Source organism: Pseudorasbora parva, chromosome 12, assembly GCF_024679245.1.
Source record: "Pseudorasbora parva isolate DD20220531a chromosome 12, ASM2467924v1, whole genome shotgun sequence".
Taxonomy (NCBI): Eukaryota; Metazoa; Chordata; class Actinopteri; order Cypriniformes; family Gobionidae; genus Pseudorasbora; species Pseudorasbora parva.
The window spans coordinates 32,148,293-32,173,879 of NC_090183.1; the positions used below are offsets into that span (position 1 = coordinate 32,148,293).

Here is a 25,587-nt window from a genome sequence, read left to right on the forward strand (position 1 = left end):
ACACAGAGCAGGACTGTGGTGCGTATTATTCTCGTCTGATCTCAAAGCCTCAAGGATCAAACCCTTAGTCTTTAAGCTTAAAGCAGCTTGAAGCTTATAGCTGTCATCCCCATCTAAATTATGACATGCAGTTATTGTTGCAAAAAAAGGAGGTAGAATCGAAACAATCCACACATAATAGAGTTGCCTCTAGATATGCTATGTAATATGTTCATATTGGAAGTTAACACTGAATAAATTTCTACTAAACAGCCCATGAATAAATTTCTACTTAACAGCCCAATAACACAATTTACATAGAACATTATTTCATTCATAAAAAAGAATTACAGAGCATTGCAAAGTCTCTCTATGGTCTCGAACATCACAAGTATTGCAAACAATGTACTTTGTATAGCAAAAATATTTGTCTGTAATAACATAATTACAGATGTTACATTTATAGCATTTATGTTTTGTTGTTTAAGTGTCACTACACCACTGTGTAAGAATAAATAATTAAAATTAACAAATTAATATGTCAAATATAAATGGAAAAAAAATAGATGAAAAATTTATCAATAAATACATTTTAAAAATTGAACGAATTAATGCATATAGCCTGGTTATGAATATAACCAATTATGCATATTATAAGTAATAAATAAACAGAAGCTTACCTTTTTCTTTTTACGCAGTGCTACCTTCACCCCATCTACGGACACGATGATGTTGACTTTCTTCTTTTTAATATTCTTCACTTTAAATTCATACTGTAAAATGGAGAGGAGAGATAGAGATCATTATGGGAGGAAATATCAATACAGAGTAATTTATTTTCCACCCTTCCAGGACACCCAAGGATACTTATAGTAAATCAATTCAATCGGACTCAGTCTTTAAATAGAAATAACGTGGTCTATCCCAAACATCAATAACTTCACCCTTTTTTATTGGCATATATGTCCTTGTAGTAAACGAGCTCAAATGCCATTAACATTTCGACAATTGAAATGCAGGACTGGAACTTTTAAATGAGCCAAGTGCTTATCAACAGTGTGGAAATCAGAAAAAGAACAGCAAAGCCTTTGAAGTGCATCTGGGTTGAATAGAGTTCTCTAGTAAATGGGTTTCTCTATGGCTCCTCAGCTCTGAGTTAACTGTGATGTAGCGTGTGCAGCGCTCTTCCACTATTCAGAGGCATTAGCCTGCTTAGAGATGTATGGGTGTGGGTGTCAGTACAAACAAATATGAGCAACTTACACAAGTAAACAAGAGTCTCTGTAGGGACAGTATGAAGAGCAGCAATGTTCTCATTTTTCATTCCTACACATGTGCAGTATGCAAATATACACACAATATTGGTTAAGATGATTGGGGAAAGTTGAATTATAGTTTAATTATGATGTCAATGTCAAGCCTAAAATCCTTCAAAGCTACAAGCCATTTTACACCATCAAGAAAAAAAGTATACCAGAGTAGTCCCCTAGCTACTCTGCATCTTGTTTATGCACTACCAAGGCTAATGTTAGATGATGAGAAGTAAATGAGGAGAAAGTTTGCTTTCTGGCTTTCAGACATTCAAGGAAAAGTGGATTCTATAACCCATTTTTGAGCTGTTTTGACAAACCACAATTTGGTCCTGCCACTCAAGATCACACATATGAACTGTTTAAACCAGGATGTGAAATTCAGTGTTAAACATGATCTAATATAATCAAAGATATGTAAATATCAATGCATTATAAATAAACCCCATGCATATTAAAATAATAATGATGATAAAAACTAAATCTTTTAATAAATGATGCAAATGAGACTTTGAATCGCTTGTAGTTTGAAATTAAACTTCTTACATGTCACCGTTTATGCAAGGTTTAAAATAATAGATGCAACTTTAATATCTCTGCTCACATGCTCTCAGACCTTCGCAAACTCGTACATTGTGACAATGTTAATTTAAATGCAATTTAAAATGTAATTATAACAGCAACATGATAGAAACAATATTATAATTTTTCAATACAGCATGCATATTGACTATGAAATGATTCATGAAAACAAATAGCAATAGAGAGAAAATATTAGCAGTAAACAAGTAGCTGCTGCTGGGGGTGTGGGGGGTGAAGGTTTTCAAAGTTACTGTGGTTCTTTCCCTCTTACCTAATGGTCTTTATTATACAAAGGACAAAACTAAAAACATTGCAAATAAGCTGTCAAGGCCACCACGTGCATCTAGGCATTACTAAGCAGGTGACGACACGCGTTTACCGCTCTTTTCCATTTCTTTTCCATTTCTAGCCCCTCTCCACTGTAGTGCCTTCCTGTTTGTCTCATTTTAATTCAGTTTCTTTCAGCCACCTGGATCCCATTTTACGTTTCTCAGCAGGTGCTGAGTGGAATTTCATCTAGTATTGACACACTTGGGTCAAAAAAGACAGACACTGCTGTCTGTGATTAAACCACAACTCCACCTAAAACAAGTTCTGCTATTCAACTAACTTTTTTGTGTGTGTACTAGTAATTATATGTTGTGTACACGGAAATAAGCACCATGGGCAAAATCTGTACGCCAACATTAAAAATCTGAACGAATTTGAGACCTGTGCTCTCAAAGTCAAAACAATGAGGAGCTTTGAGCTTATCTTGAATTCCTCTCTGAGCTGAACCTTCAAGGTCACAGCAAAGTTCAAACAACCAGACCAGCAAACTAACTGTGCTTTCAGCTTGATTTCAGAGTCAAAGCTTAATGCTTTACAAGGCAAAATCTATTAAAATCTATATCATACATAATGGGATAAAACATTATTTATCCGGCACAGAATTGCTGATAAACCCGCAGGAAAGACGAGAAGCATGGAGACCCAAACTATGTACTAAAAATAAACAAATCCTATAGAGATATGCAAAAACAATCATAGCACCACCAGCTTAGTCTTATGAACATGACCTATGAACCGGTTCTTTTAATAAATTGTTTAAAAATGATCCGTTTGATTAATCCATCAGTCCAAAACTATTTTTTTTAAACAACTCTAATTCACTTGCTCAGCTGACAATTATGATTACTCATCAAAATGAAGCTGATTATGACATGTATTCACAGTTATGTAGCAGATACAGCTTTTCAATCAATTGTGATTATTTTTTAGGGTTGCATAGAGGTGGAAACTTTTGGGGAATTTTGGAAATATTCAAATTTGGTTACTTAACAGGAAGTTATTAAAAGCATTTATTCAAAATATAAATATCTTTAACAATGTCTACTATCACTTCTTATCAATTTAACACATTATTGCTGAACAAAAGTAATAAGTAATGAGTAATAATTTCTTTCAAAAAAAAAAGAAGAAAAAAAGATTGACCCTACACTTTTTACACTTGTATGTTGTTACAAAAGATTTATATTTTAAATAAATGCCATTTTTTAAAAAACTTTATATTTGTCAAAGAATGCTGAAAAGAATGCTGAAAAAAGTAAGCAAATAAAACCTTTTTTATTATAATATTATTAATTCACAATATTACTGTTTTGACTATTTTGATGAAATGTGTGTGTTATGGTGGAATGCAGATTGCATGCAGGGGGTGTTTCCTCAATAATCCTGCAGGAAGAGTGTGATTGAGGAATATACAGTTGATAGAAATTCAACTGAAAGTGCATTTAATCCAAGGTTAAGCTGCAATATTTATTCCCAACTACATTTAAATTCCCTGTTATAGGCTAACCTGCCATTTTGCAAATTCCCAATTTATTCCCATTAATTCCCATGGAAGGTTTCCAGCCTTAAAAATTCCTGGAATTTTGCAGCCCTACTTTTTAGACATCATTCACAAAGGAATCAGACAAATTTGTAAACCACCTTTTTAAAGAACTTTAAAAAAAAATCACTTACAAATAGGCCATCACTCCAGCGTGTGAGCAAATTTTACTACATCTATTACAATATCTAGCAAATATTTTAGGAGCAAAACATTTATAAATGACGCAAAACACAAGTTTAAAATGTCCTGTTATTGACAACTATTCCAGTGACTGTGGGTCTGGGAACATTGATATACAGCACTGTCTTTCATTTGATATATTACTGACCCTCAAAAATATGAACAGTGGTTCATACACTGGTCTGGATTTTGGACTGAACAGATACGACAACTCCTTTAATAAATAGTCTCACAATACTGAACTGCTGGACAGGTTATGTCCAATTCATCTGCTCCAAAAACAACCACTTTACTTTATACGGCAGGCACCAAATCTGCCAATTCCACCAGAACCCTGAAGTCATGCGGAGTCTGCTATAAAATTAGGGGATAATAATTGCTATTATCCATTATAAACTTCATAGAGAGCAAGGACGATATTGCTCAGCTATAATAACACAAAGGTAACAGAAGCAGCCATTCATTTGATCTACAGCACACCTTTAAAATGTCATGCTCGTTTTGCTCATTGGAACAGCATTCACAATCCTACGTCGGTTGACTTTGAGAAATGGCATCTTTCAACAGTGTGACATTCGCACGCTGTTGAGGCTAGATTAGGATTTTGGAAACCCTCCTGGGAGCAGGAGATTCAGTGCATTACATCACTCTATGCCAGCAATCCTGGGACACTCATGACAGCTACATGCCACGCTGGGGCAATGACTTTCTACTTAATCTGATGCTTTCGTTCTATCTTAACATGTAAGATTATAGGTTGATTATTGAACCACCCAGAGAGGTAGGGTGATCCATCATATATGACATCCTCCATTACTGACGGTACTTTATTTTGTCTCGTCTCAAGACAACATTACTTACACAGCAGACTTGGGTAAAAATAAAAATAAGGCTGCATTAACCAATCAATACAATTTGATCATGAAAAATTCTATAATGAATACATTTCATAATCGATTAGTTGGGTTTTTGCACTACACATGCAAACCATCTCGAGAAAGCTATCTATTGACATTTCCAATAATCTCATTGGCAGTTTAACCTCTCAACCTGCATTCATAAATCATAAATAATAGCTTCACTCAAACCAATAAGCAATTACCACAGTTTTTTATTTGGACAACTTGCACAGAAATTAATTCAGCTCATGTTTCATGAAAGGGCAAAAATCTACAGTTGAAGGACTCATATTTACCGCATGATTAGTTTGATCCCATTCACAAAACTGATTGAAGTCGATTCTTTTAATGAACTGGTCAAAATGACACACAAACTCAGGTGTTACTGGTCCAATAAATCCTGCACTGAATCTGTCAGAGCAGTTTCTGAAACAACATCCGACTCAGAAATAATTACTTTCAGTTCAAATGTACTTAAGTTCAGACAAACTTGCTGCCTTTTTGGTAAAACATCACAAAAAATATAACAAGCAATGAATAACATAAGGACTGTGTAGGGATGCAACAATACAGTTAGACCATAGTTCAATACATACCTCGGTTTTTAACCACAGTTTTCGGTTCAGTTCGGTTTTTTGCTATTTTATTCTTAGGTGATAGGAACAGAAATAGGTTAAGAAGATTTTTTTTATTGTAATACTTTCTTTATTTTACTTAAAAGACTTGAAAAGACCTTACCGAAACTTAACTTAAAAAAAAAAAAAAAAAAAAAAAAAAAACTTACACATTCCTGGTGTATTGTATAATATCAAATACATATGTAAAGATTTACAGTGGCAGCTCAGAGCTGTACATTAGCATTTAAGTATGAAAATTAATGAGTAAATGTAGGCTAAAATTAAAACTACAGTCTTCAATATGCAATATACATTGATTGACAGTTATTTTTCTCCTTGTTTTACGTTGTTTTATTTACATAATTTTAGAGGTGAACTTCTCTTTAAGGACAAGTGTTCACTAGGCTGCGCTGCTGTCAATACAAGACCTGCTCACATCTCATATACAGACACATGCAATTTTACTTTCACTTTAGACATAACCAACTGTGTTTATATATGTTAACCTTGTGTGTATTTGACAGTATTAGCGCAGTAAGACTACTTAGTCCAGTAATCACGTGTGTTTGACAGGAACGCACGCTCAGCGCATGTAAAACGCAAATTAAATGTTTAACCGGCAAGGCTTTAAAACGTGGCTTAACACCCACTAACTTTAGTGAATATGATTGGATATTTGCTCATATCAGTGCGTAGACTCACAGGCACACTCAAACAGAGAAGAAAAAAACAGAGAAATATTTCAAACGAAGAGAAATAATTAATTAAATGCAAAACCAGAAAAAAGCAAAAAACAAAAACGCAATTCACATGTGCAATGCGCATATTGAACCGTGAATGCCATACTGAACGGTTCAATTGAGAATTGTGGCATCCCTAGTGTGTGTGTGTGTGTGTGTGTATGCATGTATATATATGTGTGTGTATGTATGTATATAATATAATATATATATATATATATATATATATATATATATATATATATATATATATATATATATATATATATATATATATATATAAAAATCGTTTGTGGATTATCCAATAAAAATATAAGTATGCTTGTTAGTTGTAGCCATATTGAATGTCAAGGATAATAATTTGTGTTTAGTGCTTTGACATCAAACATATAATCATTCTAACAGATGTTCAGTGATGTTACAGACGCCTAAACTGAGCTACTGTTAAGATTAAGGCCAAACCAGACCGTTGGCTACATTATAACATTTCCACCAAGGGCATTCTGACAGTTCTTTGAAGAAAAGAATAGAAATCAATGTGATCTGTACTTTCCAGGGTAAAAGAAGTCACGGCATTATGTCTCATGGCTCTTTTACCACACCTCTTTTGATAGAGTTTTGCATTTGAGGCGGCAAGTGAGTCACAGGGCCATCCGTTTCTACAGTCCTCGAACAGCACAATGGGACAGACAATGTGTCAGCATTAATCATCAGACATGGAGGATCTTGGTGACAGTTTCTGCAGCTTATCAAAAAGTAGAGGTTCAAGACGAAAAAAAGGTCTCTGACCAGACAGTTCTTGCCGGAGAGAAGCACATCTGTCTTGCAAGTTTACACAAAATGAAAATCATGAATCTCATCTGAAATCAATATCCAGACGATATATGGCAACTATATTTCACTGCCACAGCTGAGGAACATTTTTTTACTTTTAAAATTAGTCTTTTTTCCCATGATATGAAAAGACAAAGACACACTCTGAAACAACATTAAGATTTGTTCAGTGTCCATGGCTACACAAGATACTATCAAGGATGGCGTTCCCATAGCAACCTATAAAGATATCCTCATGGAGTCCAGAAGGAAAACAAATTGATGAATTGATAAGTTCTGATAAAATGACTGGCAATTCATTTTGAAATATTACTCCAGAATAACCAAACTAAAGTCTAGCATTAACTTCCAGCGAGATTTGGGTTGATTTCATCTGTATGGATTGGCTTCATTGCTTTTGGTTTAGGGTGGTTGCTAGGGTATTGTGGATGATTGCTAGGTGGCTGTTTACTGGCTCAACTCATGCTCACCAGTCTCTATGGCCCTGTTTACATCTGGTATTAAGATGAGTATTAGTCGATCGAATGGAGACGACTGGTTTAATCTGTCTCTTTTGTCCACTTAGAAATGGTGAGAGAACACTGGCTGCGTCCAAAATCAAGTACTATGTGAGCAGCTACTACATTTGAATTTAAAAAAAACTTTACGACCGTTAAAAAGTAAGTTCTATATAGTATGAATGAATGAATGTAGTATGATTGTAATCCGGATGCACACTTCAGAATCTCGCTGGAAGTAGTAGGTCATCCAGGTACTTTTCGCCTACTGTTTTTCGAATACTATGAATTCAGACACTACTCTATTGGCGTACTGTTTTTCACATACTATATAGTAGAGAAGTATTCGATTTCGGACGCAGCTACTGTGTTTGGTACGTTTTCATCTTTAAACCAAACTTGATTCTTCAGCTGGCAAAGTATAAACCGTGTAGCGCACATCCTATAATGTTTTTGCAGTCAGTATAGGAGGAGAGTAGGTGGTCTTTTGTGGTTGTTGAAATGTATTCAACCACATGAGCGTATACAATACGGAAGCAATCCGGTCAAATATGTTTGACTACCTCCGGAAGTAGGGGTGTGTGATATCATCGGCGATAATATTGTAACTTGTTTTAACGATGTGGGATCTGACATTAAGTAGCATGCATACACTATGTGTAGTCTAGTAGGTTAGACAAGGGCACATGCGCATTTAGTGCACTCTTTCACTGCACAATATAATTATTAAAATACTAAAATCTCCCCAAAATTCAAGATAAGTTAGCCAAAAATGCCCCTGTATGTCTTTTATATTTCTAGCATTTAATATAGGTAATCAATATCGCACAAAGAGTGCCGTTTTTCTTTTCAAACTATTATAAACTTCTTCTGTAAATTAAGAAGTTAATATTAAGTTACTTTATTCAGTTTAATTTTAAACACCATATTGTCTGTTTTTGCTCTATTTCACCAACGAAAAAAAAAATATATATATATATATATAAATAATATTATATATATATATATATATATATATATATATATATATATATATAGATATTATATTTAATCAAATATTTATATGCAATTAAAATGCGATTAATTTCGATTAAGTAATTACAAAGCCTCTAATTAATTAGATTAATTTTTTTAATCAAATCCCGGCCCTTTATTTCATATATATATATATATATATATATATATATATATATATATATATATATATATATTTATTGATTCTGTAGTTATATTCTCATCAGTGTTCTGTCAGCTTTAACATAGGCCTAATTAAATCTGCATATTTGTGATATTCACCCCAGGGCGTTATTTAATTTTATAAAGGCCATTTTTTAAAATCTTATTAAATGTATGCATCATCTTTCATGTTCAATTCTTACATTTGATTAATAAATTCAGTTATAACAGTAAAGACACTATAGGCTGTTATCAATAAAATGAAATAATTTAAACTGCAAAAAAACAACAACAACAAAAACAAACAGCTGCAATAAATAATGTTATAAGATTGATGTTCTAAATAAAACATGCAATCATACTTTTAAACATAACCGCCAATACGGGGCAGCAAGAGATCGTCTTCATAAGTGAGTTATTGAATCATTGAGAGGGGATATTCAAATGACTCATTCAAAACGCTGAATAATTTAGTAACAAAACACCGCGCTGAGTGTTGCTTTCTTTTGGAATTATTTTCGTCGGTGAAATCATGGGTGAAATGGAACAAAAAAGGTTGTTTGGATCTAAAAATGTAAGTAACTATTAATTAGGCTACTTGTTTATGGAACTAGGCTACACCATTCAAGCTACACAATTCACGATTGCAAAGTTGACTTGTTATTATTAACAATATCATAAATCATAAATATTAACAACTACAAAAAACTCAGTTTTACCCCAGTATGTTTCTTCTGCGAGTTTATATTGCTACTCACTTTTTGATTTCTCCACGAATGTCTCTCACAAAGAGACAGGCAGTGCCAGCCTCAATGCGGCAGAGATACACTCCATTATCAATCACTGTTTGAAAACGTTGAGATATCCTTTTTTTGGCAATATCACACACTGGAAGTGGTTGAAAGTGGACTAGCTCAAAACATTTTAGATCATGTTTTATACACCAGTACGTTTACACAAAAATGCATCTTAATACCAGGTAAAAAAGGGCCTATGATACTTACATAAAAAAATAAACGCAAGACTAAAAAAAAAAAAAAAAAACTTTTAACCATGAAACCAAAAAGAAGACTCATCTACTTTCCTCTGAAAAAGGGGTAAAGGGGCACAGTGACACAATGACTCTGAACATTATAACAAGACTGGCTGTGAAGAGCCTCTTAGTATAAAAGCCCACTGGGGAAAACAGCCTCTTCACATTCATATTTCTCTCTTTTCCGCTCTCTCAACACTGTCAGAGAAGATGACGCTGCCTTGAAACACAGCCATAACTTACAGGTAAAAGTAAGCTTCATTATAGAAGCAATAGCAGGATGACCTATAAAAACATAAGAGCATTTCTCAAACTGTTGCCGGGCATAAAACACCTCACTCTCATTTCATCTGGCACATTTCACCACTCTAAGCAAATGCTGTTTAAGAAGTAATCCAAAACAACTAAGATGAAAAAGGGGCTGAGAGCAAAGCGCCAAATGTAATCAAAGAAATCAATCTGGCCTAGCTATTAAGTTACTGCGTTAATATGTAAAAGTCTAGAGGGTTATTAAGTATTAAAATTATCTTCGTGCCACATTCTGGAATGAACATAAAGCTGGACTTCAATTTAAAGGTGCCCTAGAATGAGTTGAAACAATATTTTAAATTGTTCTCTGACATAGAGGGTATGTGACTTATTTAAGGGTTAAAATTGTCCAGAAACAGGTCCATTTACAACCCCAGAAATTAGGATGTAGGATGCAATGCTCTGTTTTTGCCTTATTTGGGAGGGTCATGAATATTAATGTAGAGTTTGGCTCTGATTGGCTGTTTCACTGTGATTTTACAATGATAGCTTCTTCACTTTGAATCACAAACTCTAAACAGTGAACTGGGTAACGTTATAGCGCACAAATATGTTGTTTGTACTGTACAGTAGCCTACTTTTTTTTTTTTTTTTTTTACAAATTGACAATGCCTTGTCAAATTACTACCGTTTCAACTTAAGTGGTGGAGATGACCCAGGCAAGGATCAAGTGAGCGATCTGTAAGCAACCAAAATAACAATAGTTAGCTCATGAGTTGTGTGTTGTTGACAAAAATAGCCTACAGGCTAAATTATAATTCTATCCGACAAAAGGGATTGCCATATGTATCTATGGTTGTATTTTGTAGATTTGTACGACAACCCTGGCAGGAAATAATATTAACTTTGACATTTGTCAAACTGATGTCTACTACGTGGAGTTTCCTATTGTTCCTGTAACATCTTGCGGTGGACAGGGGGTATTATCGTTAATGTCTCACTAAGAAACTTCCAGTTTAATCTGAAATTGTTTAGCGAGTCAGTAAGTGGATAAAATCACTACTTACTGCTCACGGGGATATAGTTTGAATTGCCGCTTCTCCAGTATCAGACGCTGAGTGAAGCCTGCTATTGTCCAGGTAAGAAAAACACTCCGTGGTGAAATGGGCCGAGCAAACGAACAATTGTTGCAGTATCCGGTTATAGATAAACTTTCCTGTTGAGTTTTTTTCAATGGCAAGGGTATGAAAAGTCCCCACATCCCCTGCACAGTCTGGAACATAACATCTATTTCCATGATCTGCCATTTTCGCTATCCTTGCATGAAGCATGCGCTGCAGTATACAAATGTTGGGGGCGTACATATTAATGATCCCCGGCCATTGTGTCATAGATGCCTTTATGTCGAGAATCACCTGTTTTTCTGTGGTGTTTTTTCACAAAGAAGATTTACTGGAGGAAAGGAGGAAATAATGTTGTTTGAGACTCACTGTATGTGATGTCCATGTACTGAACTCTTGTTATTCAACTATGCCATGGTTAATTCAATTTTTCATTCTAGGGCACCTTTAAAGCTGAAAGGGAGTAATTTCTCACAACACGCATTACCAAATTAAATGCCGCAAGTAATATCCAAACAGCTTTCTCCAACACCATTCTGCATCACTAAAGCCCCTCTCACACTGCACGTCGGACCCGCAATATTCCCGGAACATTGCCGGGTCGCCTTCTGTGTGAAAGCAACCACGTCCCGGGATTGATTACTGAATTCGACCCGGGTCGGGGACCTAGTAATATTGCGGGATTCGACCCGGGACGTGCGCTGTGTGAACAAAAGCCGAAACTAATGCCGCAACGGATGTGACGTCGTTATCGCGCGACTCCTAGAGCTTGTTTTTTATCAGAAACATCCAGTTGCATGAGCAACCCAGCAAGCTTTTCTTCCAGCGTACGCGGTCTCATTTACTCTCCGGAAAGAAGTCAATATAGAAAAACATGAAGTAATTTGAGCATTTAGCATAAACAACAATGCCGCTAGTTACTGGTCAACAGCCATGTTTACAAAGCAATGAAAACACTTCTGTTTTGCCTTTCCTTATTCTTTGGCGCCAATCCTTTTCGAGTCGTACATTATACGTCACATGTCACGTGTCAACTCGATCCGGGACCGTTACGGGTTGTGTGTGAAAAGTGCACATATTACGGTATTTCGCTGACAGTGTGAATGGACCAATTCTTGCGATCCGAGAACAAATGCCGGGTCGCATTATCCGTGTATTTGCCGGAATCGCAGTGTGAAAGGGGCTTTATTGGTCAAGCAAACAGATAATCCCTGCCCTAAACTCACACCATTGGTCAAGCCAATGTTGCCGTGTTGAAATGCTCAAACAAACAAATGTAATGTAATGCAATGCAATCTATTTGGTTGAAATGGGGAAAAAGAAGAAGAAAAGAATGCAATGTAACATTTTTGGATGGCTGGAATAATGTGTTTAGAGCTTATCTGATTACCTGTTTTGACCATGTCAGTGTCTATTTCATGTAAGCAGTGTGAACACACTTCGCTGACTGTGACCAAAAAGGACACTAAAGTGGCAATACATCATAAAAATAGTTCAGCTGAAATTGAGGCATCATGTGCAAATAAACTAAAGTGAATTGGACTTTGTTTGAGGGACTGTGCAATTCTTTGTGCTGGAAAAATGAATCATAGGGTGGTGTGCTTTAAGTGAGGATTGAAGTATACAGCTTGATCTCTGTTTTTTAAATGATAACATTTAAGATAACTAACAATAGCCACGTTTTCATTCACTGTTTCCACAGTATCGACAAAGTGAACAGGAATAAAAATGAGATTGCCAAATGTGCTGTCTCCAGCCTGTTTCCATCCAATTGGCTGTTTACTGATAAAATTATGTGCTTAATGACATTATCCCTAAAAAAAACCCCCGTAATTGTTGCATTAGACTTTTTGTTTTGTTGTATCACTTATAATATATATTTCGATTCCCAAATATTTGTAAAATGCAGAGAGTAATGAGACGATTTAAATTTACTGCTCACTATTTTCAAGAATAAAACTATACCATTACTACACCATATACCATTACTAAATTAGGAAAAATTAATCAGAAGATCAAAGTGAAGTGGGACAGCTTGTCTGACAGGACTGCATGTAACTACATTTGTGACGAATGGGTTTGTTCACAGGGCAGTTAATTTGTCCTGTATGCAAAATTTTAGGATCCCAAAAAAAAAAGAAAAATGATTAGTACAGTAAAATGTTCGGTCAATCGATATGGCCGAGAATGCATGTAGCTATTCAAATCATTTAAACCAAGTTATTTGTTCTGGTTTCAGAGTTCGATAACTTCAAAATCAATCAAAAACATCAAATTGTCTCTTTTTCTTCATATACAGAGCCAGCTGTAATTTAAACTTTATATTTGTGTAACACCACAAACGTAGACACTTCTGTCATGTGACAACACATTTATTTGTGTTAAAGCCCCTTTTCTCAACAAAGTGTTTCCAAACTGGTTTTCGTGACTTTTGAAGCATCAACAGATAATGCATACACTTAAGTTAAACGAGAAAAGATTTTCAAGGTGTTGATAAATGAAAAAAAAAAATCTGAAAATTGTCATTTCCATCAGCTATATTGGTTAAACATTAACAACAAAAAAAAAAAGTCTTTGTATGGAAGCCTGGTTATTGATGGCTGTCATCGCTGAAAAAAAAAAAGTCTGCCAAGCCTCTCAAGACACCTGTGAGGGAAAAAAGTTGAATATATGTGGCTTAAAAACAGCTAGAGGAAGAACCGCAGCCCTCATACCCCTTCCTTTCCGAGGAAAACTCTGAGAAACAGTCTCTGACAGGTATGGCGAGATGATATTTAACTGCAGTGCTGTGAATCACTACTTCTCTGAGAAAAACAAGATGAATCTCCCAAGACCACAAGAAATGAAGTGACTGTATAATGAGCTATGACTGAATCAAGTTCACCACTATTTTATCACACTGAATAAGAAAAAATATTCATGACACAAGAAACGGTGTAGAGGAAAACTAGTAGAAATGCACATTATACTCTGTACTATAAGAGTTATTCTCAATTTTCTCAAAGGTGACCAATGTAGGATAATGCTTTATTTTAATGTTTTTATTTTTATTTTATTTTAAGGAATACTTCACCTAAAAATGAATTACTCACTCATATATTGTTCCAAACCCCAAAAGACTTTCATTCATCTTTGCAAAACAAAGGCAGATATTTTTAATGAAACCTGACACTTCACTTCCTCCAGTGAATATCCATTTCACCATTTCCTTGACAATTTTATATGAACATTGATCAACGCACATAGATACAGCAATGGCAATAGCATGAAAATAATTTCCAGCATTTTAGTAGGACTGGCTATTGACACAAATTTCATGATATGATTTGGATTTATAAGCTTACAATTACATTCAATTTTGATTTCAATTTATTTTGTTTCAAGATAAATAAGTAGCATAGACTTTAAAAAAAAAATATGGACGTAGTGTCCATGAAGTCACCCATAGGCTTCTGAAGGTTTTTTTATAAGTTTTGAAGTGTTAAGTAGAGACGAGCTGGCCGTTGACATCTTGGCAGCGCGTCATTATACGCATCACTCCCAGACAACAGAAAATGGGCAAAGAGGCGGGATGTGGGTGGAACTGATATGAAGTGATGACTAACAGACAGCAGACAAATGGCTTTCCACCTGTCACACACAAGTGACCACACCCTTAATTATGCAGAACTTTAAGGCTTTATATAATATAAACGATTGAGTAATGAACAATTGTACCCTCCTCACAGTTGTCATGAAGGGCAAAATTCGATATATAGGCCAAAACCACAATTTGTACCAGGCTATAAACATGTTTTTTTCTGCTGTAAAGTTGAATTTTAACATGGGGCTCAATGAGATTCTGCTCCCTTCTGGAGCCTGTCTAGCGGACAGTCGATGAATTGCAGTTTAAGTTACTTTCGTAATGGCTTCAACAGAACTGGGGAAGGTTGCCGCTTGATTAATAGGGGTAATGTATCAGGCACAGTACATAGAACATTTTCTCAAAGAAAAACAATCTCTCTTAGCTAATGCTGCAAACTAGGTATTACTAACTGATGTAATACCTACATTCAAATTACACATAAGCAAGCTTTTATAATAATAATTTTATAACAACTTTTTCATTATGTTTCTACTTGTTTTTCAAAATTTAAACATTTAAAGGGATAGTTCACCCAAAATTGGAAATTGCCCCATGATTTACTCACCCTCGAGCCATCCTAGGTGTACATGACATTCTCCTTTCAGGTGAATATAATCTGAGTTATGTTAAAAAATGTCCTGGCTAATCAAAGCATTATAATGGCAGTGAATGGCAGCCCAAAACTTGAAGCCCAAAAAAAGTGCATCCATCCATTATAAACATAATCCTGCCATTATAATGCTTGGATTAGCCAGGACATTATTACATTTAATACAACTCCCGGTTGTATTTGTCTGAAATAATAATACACCTAGGATGGCTTGAGGGTGAGTAAATCATGGGCTAGTTTTCTTTTTTGGGTAATTTATCCCTTTAAATGTGGGCTGTCATAAAAACATCACAGACTTATTCAAACATTAAATATTGAAGAACAGGTCATGTACAAAAATACAATTAATATGTATAGTGCATATATTAAGCAAACTGTTCCTCTCTCTAGTTCAATGTTCTTGTCGACTAACAAGTTTGTGTTGATTTATGGTGATTTTATGTAACATTGAGACATTGTTTACAAGCCGTTTTATTGAAATAATCTTCATCAAGAACTCATTGAAAGATTCCATGAGATTCAGCCAAGTTGTGCATGTTCATTCATGTTTATTTTGTGCTGAAACTAGAAGTAGAGCCAAAATAGATCAGTTCACATGAGCTCTGCGCTGCTGCTTTGCTTGAACTGATGTGCTATGGTATTTATTGTTAGAATTAAAAAAATATTAATTCAAGAAAGTTGTGCAAGTTTCCTGCAATAGTGGAGGCCCGGATTTCACATATTTTTGAAAATCCAGCATTTAGTTCCTTTCAATTTTAGATCCTGGTAAGCACTCTGTCTCAGTTGTAAACACGACAGCGTTCTTCCACGAGGGAGTTTGGGAAGCAGAGGGATTTCTCCTTGTGTGGGAGTCGTAATGCACGCCAGATTTTGACCAGGGTTATGCAGAACAAACACAATCTTGCTCTAGGCATAATCTCTTAAATGCTTTCTCCCTTAAAAGTTATGAAATCTTACACTTTTCCTCTGACCTTGCTCTCACATCTGCTATCTATATAAACAGAATGGCAATCATCTTCCCTTCTGATGGCCCTCTCAGCTGAATGAGTTTCTCATTTTGAGCTGCTATGAATATATAGTGTCTTCAATTTCCACTGTAAGAGAGATGAAGTGTTATTTGGGAGATGGAACAGATACGGCTCTATTGTTATGCATTTTAAAATTGCTATGTAATAAAGCATAACTTCTGTAAAGTGCCCACTTTTAGCTTTACACCCCATAATCTAGCAACACATTTCTTGCTAAATGTTAGTCTTCCTGATTTTACGGTACAATAAATGTCATATTTAAAAAAATTATGTGTGGAGATTATTTATCAATATATCATCATCATCATCATCATCATCATCATCATCATCATCATCATCATCATCATCATCATCATCAAAATCCTAACATTCTTAATTGAGACTAATACAGACTGGACAACATATTAATGTCTCAAATTAAACTTGCAGCCTTGTAAGTACATGAGGTAAGTAAATGTTTTTCCTATGTGCTTGTCAAATTTTGAAATATTGGTATTGTGACAATGTCTGTATGGTTGCTGAGTGGTAAAAGGCAGGATAAATAAATCTATCCTTTGGCACAAAGGCTGTGAGTGTCTCCACTACCATTATTACTTTGTAGTCTGGATGGCTATTGGCAATCTGCTTACATGCAATTCATAAAACGTTAGCGAGGCCCCTTCAACACTACAGCGCCACATTTCTGCTGTGAAATCAAATCCAACACTTAAAACCACGAAAACCACAGGGATCTGCTATGGGAATGAAAATGATGACCACAGCATTCCCCGTCCCTCTGGGTTCAGAGAGAAGCTGCCGGTTTTATTATTGAAGCTGACCGGCCTCATTCTCAAGCTTATCTCTCTTAAAGAGAGCTAGCATAAGGGTTTCAGAGGAAACACAATGAAGGCAGGACAAAATCCTTGATGAAATCTCTTTTGGCTGCTAAAATCCAAAAGACGCCCTGATCAAACAGACAATAAAAATAATCAATATGCCATTACACAGACACAGACACAGACACAGACACAGACACAGACACAGACACAGACACAGACACAGACACAGACACAGACACAGACACAGACACAGACACAGACACAGACACAGACACAGACACAGACACACACACAGACACACACACACACACACACACACACACACACACAGACACACACACACACACACACACACACACACACACACACACACACACACACACACACACACACACACACACACACACACACACACACACACACACACACACACACACACACACACAGTTTGAGTTTATCAGTCATTGTTTATAATGTTAACACCTGAATTAAATGACATAGAAAGTCCAAAAAAAAACATGACAGAAGCTGTGCCAATTGCTGCTGAATGACTGAAGAGTATCCTAAAAAGAAATGTTTTTATTCATCATTTATTCATCAATAAATGGAACAAAGCCAAACATCTAAAAGCAGACTGTATTAGATGTATTAGAGTTTTTTGGTCAAAACGTTTTATCTAAAGACACTTTGATTGATTGATTTTTTTTTCACATAGCACTCTTGGCTATGTGAGCCGACATCAAATGCTATCATTTAGAATGGATGGAGAGCAATTTCTGATAAAGTGCCTTGTTAAATATTTTAGCAAAAAAAGTTTGCAACAGACATCTAAAAGAGTTAAAATAAGAATTAATTAAATATTTTTCCCCCTCTTCTACATGCAATATAAACAGATGAAAGAGTATCTAACATTCAAGGGCATCGTCATGTGGTTTGGCAATGTTTTTACATGGCAGACTACAAAAATTCAAATAATTTAAGGTGATGCTTTGAATATCAAATTTTGCAATTTCACAATGCAAATAGATTGCACAGTTGCTACAAATGGGAGAAATGCTGTGGTGCTATTCTTATTAATTACAGCCCCAAGTCTGAAGTAAACAAAATAAACAAAAGTGCAATGAAGTTGTGACCAGTTGTTGCTTAATCATCTTTAGTAAAAAAATTAAATTAACAAAAAAAGGCGAGCTAATGAATATTTATCCAAAGATCTTGGTTAATAACAGGACAATAATAGCAGACAGGAAACCTAATCAGAAACACACATATCATTTGTTTGTAATTAAGAAGGAGCCTAACCTCCAATTACTCATACTCCACTCGGATACAGATGTAAGAGAAATAGAAGGATGTAAAAGCCTCAATCACAGATGAATACATCCAAGTTGCGTATGCATGCATGCAGAAAAGAGCTCAGGTGTGTATGCAGTTGAATTTGTTCTCTATCTACAGCAGAAGCATCAAAGCTGCATGTATGCCATCATAGAATGTGCAGTAACACGATCAGCTGTAAGCTCGATGACTCCAGCAACAGGAAAATTGGGAAGTAACCATCACATTTTCAACCGAAACCCAACTGCAAATACTATTAGAAACAAAAAGACGATTTAAAGGGACATTTTTTTTTCTCAGTCATTATTTACTCATCCTTATGGCAGTCCAAACCAATAAGAACCAGTCAGAAGAAATTATATTTTGAACATATGATACATTCATTCAAGAATTTTCTTTCAAGATTGTGTCTTGTCACAAGTCTTTGATTGATGTATTTTTTGATGCATATAAATATATTGGCTATGTGGACTTTCAATTCAATTCATGCTGTCCACAGAATAAAATTTTTGAGTTTGGAATGACAATGCATAAAATGGCAATTGAAATAGTGTGAACTATAATGTATACTATGTTTATACCAGAAACATCACAAGCTACACTGTAAAAAAAAAGCAGGTCTTCAATTGAAAATGTTCTAGTGACTGATCACATCAAAACATTTTAGTTGGCCAAATTGAATTTCTGTGAATTAAATTGCATCAATTCCCAGAAATACCATTTGGCCAACTGAAAAATGTAGATGTGGTCAGTCAATAGAACATTTTCAATTGGAGACATTGTTTTTGTTTTTTTGTGTGTGTTTTTTTTACAGTGTAGTTGTAATGCAATGGTAAGAGGCTTTTATATCAAATACTTTTTTTTAAAGCTACACGGTGTGATATTTTCCCCCATCTAGCGGTGAACCATCCAGTGAATAATAGTTTCTCTTCCTCTCCATTCTGATTTCGTTTAACTCCTACGGTGGCTGATTTAGTCCAAGATTAACATGGCAATCCCCCTCTTCACATTCAACACGGTGCCATCGAGTGTTAAAACGCAAAAGGCGAAGCTTGAATTTACGGATGTGTCCCTCTTTTACTAATGTACTTTCAAGATGGAGGGGCAACATGGCGACCAGCATTGAAAACCCCTCACCCGCATGTATTTTCAATGGCATATTATAAACTTACGAGAATACTTTATTACTTGAAAGAAGTAAATATACATCCAGGGCTCACTTGAAAAAGAGACTACTGTCTCAATGTGACTACCCTGGTAAAACAAAGGAGAAATAAAATAAAAAAAATTAATGAGCACATATATTTTTGAAATAACTAAGTGTTTTTAGCTAAGAATAAACTAAAAAAGTTACACAGTGTAGCTTTAAGAAAGACAAGTAAGACTAGTAGGCTCACAATAAATGTACTCTATTTATAAAAATTGTATCAGTAACTAAATATTTATTTACAAAAGACAGAGACTACTGATACCAAACAATAAATAAAAAGGGTTCTAAATATTAGCCTAAGTTGAATAAATGTAAGTTGACAATCATTGACGAATCAATACTAACATTTAAACATTGGTTCCAGGCGTAATTTGCGGGTGGGACATGTCCTCACCATTTATTCCCAGGGTCGATTATGTCCCCAGGCAAAACATTTTTAAACATCTCGCTGCACAGATGTACCTAATGTAATGTATCCAGTTGACATCTGTGTGTTGCGGTTTCTGAAATCATGCTGAGTGTTTGATGCCACTGTTATCAGTACATATTTGATCAGGGCTGGACTGGGGCTAAAATTCGGCTCTGGCATACCCAGAACATCCGGCCCATGAGTTCCCTGTGAATGTTTTTGCTGGGGTTGGGGCCTTAAACTGGCGTATATAAATAAAACTAGGACAAGGACAAATAATGATAGATATTATCGAATTTGCTGCAAATGCAGATAAACTTAATATTGCTTTTTTTTGTCACACAGAAATGCAATTGACAGTAAAGCACTGATGATTTTGAGCTAGTATCCAGTAAAGTAAATTTACTTCTTTTAAATGCTGTCATCACTTACTCACTCGTGTCGTTCCAAACCTCTATGACTTCTGTGAAACACAAAATAAGATGTTTTGAAGAATGTTGCAACAAAGCCATTTGGGTTAGGCTACCATTTGAATATAGTATGAACAAAAAAACAGACTCAAATTATTTTATTTTATGCTACACAGCAAATTCACACAAATTGATTTATTCATTTAGGTCTGGAATGACATTAGGGTGAGTAAATGATCCCATTTTTGGGTTGAACAATAATATTTTTTAAGAGTTAACACATCATTTAAGCAAGACACTGATATCTATCTTTCATGAGGCTATTCAATTTCATTAAATCTATTAAAAAAAGTTAATACAACTTTTAAAGAGGGGAAAAAAAGCTGTGTCCTGAATTCATGGGATCCAGACTTTAAAACTGTTTTATAGACTATAGTTAAACTGTAGGCCAGTTTCATTTAAAGCAGCACTAGGTAACTTTTCAACCTTCATAATATATTTTTTAAGACTCTTGTGATGATAAATCGACTTACAATAGGTTGAATGACACGTCTGCCATAGCCTGATGGGGTCTGTATCGTTTTTAATCGTACTTTTAAACTTCGGGTTTCGGGTAGTAACCCGAGAACAAAAAGAACTACAAAATTCGACTGCTTTACGGCATATACGTCACTTCCACCAACACACACACTTCCTTATATTCAGACGTGCGAGCACAACTTTGTTCGTCGGATAATATAGTCATGTCCGAAGCAGCATAGACACATAAGAAAGAAAATGTTTTGTTGGAGGAAAGCAATAAGAGGAAACGAAAAAGTGATGGGATTAAAGGCAGGACTAGGATCAAAATGTGACCAGGGTTTGCTCGTCGGCGTGAGCTGGAGGAGGCGTGCCCGACCGATGCTGTCCTGCTTGTTACGGTGATTACCGACCACTCAAACACTGAACTGAAGTATCATATAGATTCTGTAAAACGGTAACCAATAGACTACTATAATGACGCTGGCTTGTAAACGTGAGCATCGTGATTATTTGGCGTTTGAAAAAAATAAAAGCCATGAAATTATATTCATATGACATGCTGAAGCATATGCCACTGACTGTAACGTTACCTGGGATGAAGACATTTCACACGCGCCGCCAGAAGAACTCGAAATCCTCTTGCAGTGTTCAGGGGAACTGTTAGTGCTGCACCATGTGCTGCACCGATCCGCAGCGCCACTTTTATGAAGTTATTTGGCCGGCACCGCACCACTGTATATATTTTTACAACCCGCCGCGCACCCGCGACCATTAAATAGACATACGGGGTCCGCGGGTTATGAGACGAGCCACGCATCACTAGTTCAGGGCTATCAGGGTTGTCATGTCAACAAATGCACGCGCGATGGCATCCCCTGTTGTAGGATTACAGCGCTTACGACAGTAGTTGAGGACATTATTTTTTCCAAACTGTAGGGGGACCCCGAGAGCAAAAGTAGCCAAGTGGGGCTTTAAATGTAAGATCATGGTAGTCACAGGGTAAAAAACATAGACTGTAAAAACCTTATATGGCTATATGGTTTCTAAAACTATATAAAACATATATAATAAACTATTATATTTGTAAGTAAAAAAAAAAAAAAGGTTCACCTGTAGAAAATACGAAAACAGCCTCTATAAAAGTGATTTATATTCTGCAATATTAATTTAAGTAATATAGCAACATTTTAAATAAATGTTTCTTCCAAAACACCATATTTCTTCGCTGTTAGCTGCAATGTAAATTGTGGTTCTGCTAAAGTGAAACGTTTGTGTGTATTGCCGTTTTCCACTTAACCTCGTCATGAATACATGCTCGCGGCTGTTTTCAGCTGATTCACCACAGAACCTGTAATGTTTCCATATCATACGACTGTATTCATTTCGGAGTCAAAGTGCCGTATAGAGCAGCATTTAAACACAGTGTACGTTCGTCAGCGGCTGCGGCTGCGCTGTGCGGATATTCACCTTTTGCAGTTCCATGCGCTCAAATAGCCTAGGCTACTAATAAATAAATAAATAGAAAAAAGCGCCTAATATGGAGGGGAGGTCTCTCTCGCTTCGGCTTGTCAATTCAGAAGACAAACCAATGGGCCGCTGTCGCTGCATATTGTCAGTGGTACCAAAAAAACAAAAAACACTACCGGCCCCAAAGTGCGTCGGCCCACCGGGCAAATGCCAGGTATGCCAGATTACCAGTCCAGCCCTGTATTTGATATAGCAGTGTATAGCAACTCCCCTCCACACTCTCCCGTCACGCCCCTGATCGGCTCACTTAACTGGACCTTGTTGTATTGACTTTAGAACAACAAACTTTTATTGTCAACCCCCCAGAGGCCGGCCATAAACCCCTTTGAGAAGCTACCGATTGACAAAGACATTCCCCAGCGGCGTTACACAGCCACCCAGTCCTCCTCATCTCCCTCTCCCCTAAACGGAGCTCTGATACAGCACAACAGACGAAGCATGAAGATATGCAAGCCTTTGAATGGAAGGCATGTAATTGGAGCGCATTTCAATGCCCCCGATGCTGTGAGTGAGTAAATGTATCAAAGAAGTCAGCGGGCAGGATCTACCCGGCTGCAAAGGGATGAAGCAGCCCTCTTGACACTTAAGAGCCACGGCTATCTGAAAGTTAATATGCACATTTTATGAGGCTCAGTGCTCTGCTCAATTTACTTTGAAAGGCACTGTAACAGTCGATAAGCAAAAGTCTTTATACCAAATTAAGTTTCAATGATACCGATTCTAAACATGTGGCGGTAACACGTGAGAAGCTTTAATTGGAAATCGAATATTGTAAAACGCTATTCAAGATCAAGAGACTTCACCATGACTCTGGAATGTGAAAGTATTTCGTGCGGTTGAATAAAGGCCCTTTCAGTGGAAGCCACTCAGATTCACTGAACAAATGCTCTACTTAAATGTTATGATGTTTCTCTCTGTTGAGAGTTGATCAAAAGAGGCTCGAGCCGTTCCACACGGTTCTCTGTAACTCCTACTGTTATTCTACAGACTTTTGTAAGGTTTCCATGGTTACTCCCCATTTCCCATTATAATCATCTAGATTTCAATACCTCCTGAACCCTGTAGTCACAAAATATCAAACACAGAGAAACCTTTATAAAGTATCTTTATATTTTTGTCTTCACATGAATTAAATATACACTGATACATAATAATGCTACAAAGTTTATTTAGCCAAGAGCACCGAGTGATTTATTTATTTTGTTGTTTGACAGACAGCGACAGGTTTACTGTATTAGCCGCCTGTCACTTTAAGAGCTGATCCTATTGACACGCATTCAGTTTCTTTCCCTGACTGATATCGTTGACTTAAAGCATAACTGACTGGGTTTACATGAATACTCATCAATACAGCTGTTTTGACATAACTGTGTGCAATCACAATGTTGAAGTAGCCTATTAAAATCATTCAGATATGCATATTGCGATTTGTACATTTGCGATATTTCGATATATTGCACAGCCCTAGTCTTCATATATGGTAACTACAGTACACTGAAAAAACAAATATAAGAGAAAAGTAGTTGAAGAAGAACATGCTTCCATGCCTTATCATTTAAAAGTCAGTTAAAAGAGAAAATAGTTTCTCTTTATAGTTTAAATGAAAATGAAATAGTTTAAAGGGAAAATAATGTATGGGACTACTCTTCCACCAAGTAAAATGAACCACAAAGCCTTAAATTATTTTTTATAAATAATCTTCTCTCTACTATTCAAATTAAGTATAAGTAAAAATAACTATTAGACAATGGCAATGTTGTCAGCAGCTCTATGCACTTTTTTTAAAGCAAGATTCTATTCTGTGGCATTTCCTTCCTAATAATGATGGCCGTCTCATTATAACAATGGGCTCTCTCGTTTCAAATACAACCGTCTTGCGTCCCTGTTTTTGATTGTATTGATGATAAGAGAGGACTTCACTATTAATACTACTTTAATATTGTAGTGATCATCTAGCGTGGAACGATGGTTTTGTATGCTGTACGAAAAGGATTTATAAATGGGTAAGATTTAAAACCTTTATCTCAATTCAATATGCCCCGTAATTATTTATGTGGTGTAATAAGTGCACCATGACTATACATTATAATCCCTTAAATATCACCCTGATTGTATGGACTTTTTAACAAAATCTTTAGTACCTTTTATGGGTCTTGAGAGAGGAAATGACATTGGTGTCAATGAAGGCCTTTCTGAGCCATCTGATTTCTACAAAAATATCTTCCATTTGTGTTGCGAAGATGAACGGAGGTCTTACGGGTGTCAAACACACATGAGGGTAAGTAATTAATGACAGAAGTTTATTTTTTTTTTAAAGTTCTGCACGCTCTTTCCTATTATGGCAGTGGATAGCATCCATGGTAAAACAATAAAAAATTATACAAAAGTATGACACAATGATACAGTGAGATGCCTGCCAAATATGGAATGTGCCCAGGAGATATACTATGAGGTTTTGGGCGAAATAAACTATAACACACGGCGTTGCTGTAATGACTCTAACAAACCATCATGCACAATTGTCATGACAACCGGTACACAATATTCACTTCAGGAGGTTTTATTATTAGTATTGAATTATTTCTTATCATATACCTTATAGAAAAGATGAGTGGCGTTTTTTTCCTTTTAGCCTGATTTCTCAAAATGTTGCGTCTGTTTATCTTGGGTGCCATGACAACGGTCTGTGAGCATGAGCGCAGCGCTGACGGCTCGTACTAGTCATTACAGGAACGCGCACAGAGTAATGGCTGAGCTCAGTGTTTTGACTGAATAATAGTTTATTTCTCACAAAACCTTATAGTATATCTCCTGGACACTTTCCATATATGGCATAGGTCTCACTGTATCATTGCGTCATACTTTTGTATAATTGTTGTATTGTTTTACCTTGGTCGACTCGCCATCCACTGCCATAATAGGAAGAAGCGCTTGCAGATTTTTTTTTTTTTTTTCTATTACTGCTTTTGAGGTCCAAAAGGCATAGAAGGACATAGGGCATTGAAT

At 35.9% G+C, this 25,587-nt stretch overlaps 1 protein-coding gene across 2 annotated transcripts in view; it reads right to left on the reverse strand.

Moving 5' to 3' along the window:
- Window positions 1–25,587, reverse strand: part of nos1apa (nitric oxide synthase 1 (neuronal) adaptor protein a) — a 136,652-nt gene that overhangs the window by 82,970 nt on the left and 28,095 nt on the right. For both annotated transcript variants that reach the window (XM_067459900.1, XM_067459899.1), the window contains exon 3: window positions 660–752. In XM_067459900.1, coding sequence (XP_067316001.1) covers window positions 660–752 — 93 coding nt within the window. The remainder of the gene's footprint in view (window positions 1–659; window positions 753–25,587) is intronic.